At 31.8% G+C, this 4,368-nt stretch overlaps 1 protein-coding gene across 1 annotated transcript; it reads left to right on the top strand.

Annotated features, from left to right (window-relative positions):
• Positions 1-457: 457 nt before the first annotated feature.
• On the top strand, positions 458-2,093 carry LOC104882757 (uncharacterized). The gene is made up of 2 exons (XM_019216239.2): positions 458-1,680; positions 1,786-2,093. The coding sequence occupies exons 1-2, from the start codon at positions 493-495 to the stop codon at positions 1,834-1,836; spliced, it is 1,239 nt and encodes a 412-aa protein (XP_019071784.2). The 5' UTR covers positions 458-492; the 3' UTR covers positions 1,837-2,093.
• The last annotated feature ends 2,275 nt before the right edge of the window (positions 2,094-4,368 follow it).

Below are 4,368 nucleotides of genomic sequence, written 5' to 3'. Positions count from 1 at the left end.
CATCATGGTATGAAACCATGCAGCAAAGTTAGTGAAGATGCTAGATTGGAATGTAAAGAGGCATTGGCTAATTTTAAGGATAAAAAAACGAAGAGAAATGAATTGCTCCAAGAAATTGGTATGGGTCCAACTTCAATGCATGAAAGTGCCTTGTCTAAAACAATAGGGACATTAGGGAGTGGGAGTGGGAGTAGGAGTGTAAGTGGGAGTGGGGAACCTATTCCTAGGGGACCCATGGATAAATTTACCACTTCACAACCTAGACAAAGTACGTTGAATTCAAAGTGGAAGCAAGAAGAAAGGAAGGAAGTGTGTAGAAAAATTGGTAGGTTTATGTATTCAAAAGGTCTCCCATTCAACACTGTGAATGATCCTTATTGGTTTCCTATGATAGATGTTGTTGCAAACTTTGAGCCTGGGTTTAAGCCTCCATCTATGCACGAATTGAGGGCATGGATTCTTAAAGAAGAGGTGAATGACCTAAGTATCATTATGGAAGATCACAAAAAAGCTTGGAAACAATATGGATGTTCAATTATGTCAGATGGTTGGACAGATGGAAAAAGTAGGTGTCTTATCAATTTTTTGGTGAATAGTCCTACTGGCACTTGGTTTATGAAATCAATTGATGCTTCTGATACAATAAAAAATGGGGAATTGATGTTCAAATATCTTGATGAGGTGGTTGAAGAAATTGGAGAGGAGAATGTTGTGCAAGTCATCACTGATAATGCCTCTAATTATGTGAATGCTGGAATGAGGCTTATGGAAAAAAGGAGTAGATTGTGGTGGACTCCTTGTGCTGCTCATTGCATTGATTTGATGTTGGAGGATATTGGAAAGCTAAATGTTCATGCTACTACACTTTCTCAAGCTAGGCAAGTTGTGAAGTTTATATATGGGCATACTTGGGTTCTTAGCTTGATGAGAACATTTACAAAAAATCTTGAACTTATTCGTCCAGCAATTACACGGTTTGCTACTGCATTTCTTACTCTCCAAAGTATTTATAAGCAAAAGCAAGCTCTTATAGCAATGTTCTCCTCAGAAAAATGGTGTTCAAGCACATGGGCTAAAAAGGTAGAAGGTGTGAAAACTCGAAGTACAGTGTTGTTTGATCCAAATTTTTGGCCTCATGTTGCTTTTTGCATAAAGACCACTGTTCCATTAGTTAGTGTCTTGAGGGAGGTTGATTCAGAGGAAAGACCAGCCATGGGTTATATTTATGAGTTGATGGATTCAGCTAAGGAGAAGATTGCATTTAATTGTGGGGGCATGGAGAGAAAATATGGCCCAATTTGGAGAAAAATTGATGCAAGATGGACTCCGCAACTTCATCGACCTTTACATGCAGCAGGCTATTATCTTAATCCTCAATTGCGGTATGGAGATAAGTTCTCTAATGTTGATGAGGTGAGGAAGGGATTATTTGAATGCATGGATAGGATGTTAGATTATCAAGAACGTTTAAAAGCTGACATTCAGTTGGACTCATATGACCAAGCAATGGGTGAATTTGGGAGTCGTATTGCAATTGATTCTCGAACATTAAGAAGTCCTACAAGTTGGTGGATGCGTTTTGGGGGTTCAACACCGGAGTTGCAAAAGTTTGTTATTCGAGTCCTTAGCCTTACTTGTAGTGCTTCGGGATGTGAAAGAAATTGGAGCACATTTGAATCGGTAATACTTCTATTTTTGTAAATTTTTATACATATATTTCTATTTCAATGTTAGAGAACTTTATTTCATTTTAACACATAAAATTGTTTCTTTTATTATTTGTAGATCCATACAAAAAAAAAAAAAAAAGAAATAGACTTGAACATCAAAGGTTGAATGCTCTAATGTATGTAAGGTACAACACTAGATTGAGAGAGTGAAGTCTACAAAGGAAACAAAATGTTGATCCAATCTTGGTAGAGGAGATTGATTCTGATGATAAATGGATTGCGGAGAAAGAAGATCCCCTCCTCCCCCTTGATCTTTGTTGGCTTCAAGATAATGAATTATTCAATGTTGATGCCATTAGAGTTGTGTCATCCAACTCCCAAGAGACGCAAGCATCATCGGATCATATGGTTTCTTCACATTCCTACAAAAGGAAACATAATGAAGTACCAAGTAAGTACTCAAAAATTGAAATCATAAATTTGATTAAATTTAATAAAAAAACTTTTAATATTTACACATAATTAATACTTTATGTTAGGTACAAGTGGAGGCAAAGGCAAAGAGAAGGAATTGAATTTGACACCAATTGATGAAGATGAAGATTTAGATGAAATGGGGATACATGATAGTGGACATTTTCCTACTATTGATACATTGGATGAGGATGATGATGACCTTGGAGAGGAGGATTTAAGTTGAAACAATTTACTCTAGTTGTTATTTCATGACTTAGTTATGGATTTTTTGTAAAAGTTTAGAACTATTATTATGGTTGACTCCATTTTCTATTTCATGACTTAGTTTTGGCTTTTTGTTAAAGTTTGAAACTATTAGTATAGTTGAATCTATAACCTATTTTATGAATTTGTTATGGTTTTTTGTGAAAGTAGGGAACTAGTATGTTTTTTTTTTATGATTCTAATGAATTGTTTTCATGTTTTTATTTATGCTATTTTATTTTATATATTTTAAAATATTAATTAATTATATAAAGTAAGGCTCAAAAAGCTTACGCCTCAACGCCTCGAGGCTTACGCCTCGCCTCACGAACACAAAAACGCCTCGCCTTACGCTTTCGCCTTTAAAAACTTTGGATACAATTACTAAAAAAATTTTAAAAAAAAAGTGATCTCAATATGTTAAAAGTCATATAAAAAAAGTATTATTTCAAAAATATTAAAATCTAAAAAATATAAATAGAACATTATCAGAAATTATGAATTTATCTTATATTTTTTTAAAATTAATATTAGTCTTAAATTACTGAAAAAATTCTTATAACATATTAAGATCTCAAAACAAAATAAAAGTAAAAAATAAAACTAAAATGTTATTTAATTTATTTGAATGTATATAATATAACAATAAAAATAGTAGTCGTGTATTATTATTTTGAAAAAATAAAAGAAAGATGACTTATAAAATGTTAGAATATATAATAAAATAAATTCAACAATGAATTTAGTAATGGTTGTTAGTATTAAATTATTTTTTTTGAATACAATATCATTTCAAAAATATTAAAATCTAATAAATATAAATAGAACACTATCCAAAATTATGAATTTATCTTATATACTTTTAAAAATTAATATTAGTTTTAAATTGTTGAAAAATTCTTGTAACATATTAAGATCTCAAAATATAAATATAAATAAAAGTATAAATAAAACTAAAATGTTATTTAATTTATTTGAATGTATATAATATAACAATAAGTGTATTATTATTTTGGAAAAATATAACTTTTAAAAGATAGATTTGGTTATATTATATACATTTTTTTATATGACTTTTAACATATTGAGATCTCTCCTTGTAAACCCCCTTTTTTTGGACCAATGAACTTTTTTTTTTTATTACTATTATTTTATTTCATTTGAAGATATTTTATTTTGGCTTTTCTTATCACCATTAAGGAACATCGGGGGGTGAGCTGGGTAATTTTTTATTTGAGAAAGGGAGTGAACATTGTTTTGAGGGAGAGCGAGCTGAGGAGATAAGAGGAAAAATGAGCAGCAAGAGAGAGTGGAGGAAAGACCTATAGGAGGCGAGCTATGAGTAGCAAGAAGAGCAGAGAAAAGTTTACTAATCTTTAAAGGAATAGAGGAGCACTTCAAGTATGGTTTCATTACACATTTCTTATTCATTCCTCTTCATTATCATAGTTCTTCATCATCTCAGCCTGTTACTTAAGTATTGTTAATATGTTTTGTTGCGTACTAAGTTTTTTTGAATCTGAGTTTATTTCGTGCTTGCTCTATTTTGGCTCTTTTCCTATTTCTTATATTTTTCCAATCAGTAATTGATATATGGATTTGTCTTTGAGCTTGATGTTTGATTAACCACATTATTGATCCTTATTTCTTCCACCTATTCTGGATCATTTGATTAAAACATGAAATTGGATCTAGTTAAATGTCTTGTTGGTTTGTTTACTCTTCTTAGGTTATACTCTATTTTCCATTTGTGTTTCCTTTTCCCTATTCATGGAGGTTTTGGCCACCACTTGGACACTAGGGAAAGTAAGCAATAAGTGGTTTTAGACTCTCAACTCATCTATTCAATAGGCTTCTTCATACTATCATAGAGCATATAACAACAGAAGGGGTGATGGGGCTCATTCCTAATCCTGTCAAGTTGCCCCATCCACCTCCTTTCCATATGCACAAAATATCAACTTATATGGCCACTTTT

This window comes from Vitis vinifera, chromosome 18 (genome assembly GCF_030704535.1).
Source record: "Vitis vinifera cultivar Pinot Noir 40024 chromosome 18, ASM3070453v1".
In the NCBI taxonomy this organism is placed as follows: Eukaryota; Viridiplantae; Streptophyta; class Magnoliopsida; order Vitales; family Vitaceae; genus Vitis; species Vitis vinifera.
Note: the sequence above shows the minus strand (reverse complement) of the source record. Positions and strands in the feature narration are given on the sequence as shown.

Coding starts and splice junctions, on each gene's coding strand:
- LOC104882757 (XM_019216239.2), top strand. CDS start 493: ATGGAAGATCACAAAAAAGCTTGGAAACAATATGGATGTTCAATTATG. Junction 1,681..1,785: donor ATTGGAGCACATTTGAATCG/GTAATACTTCTA, acceptor TATTATTTGTAG/ATCCATACAAAAAAAAAAAA.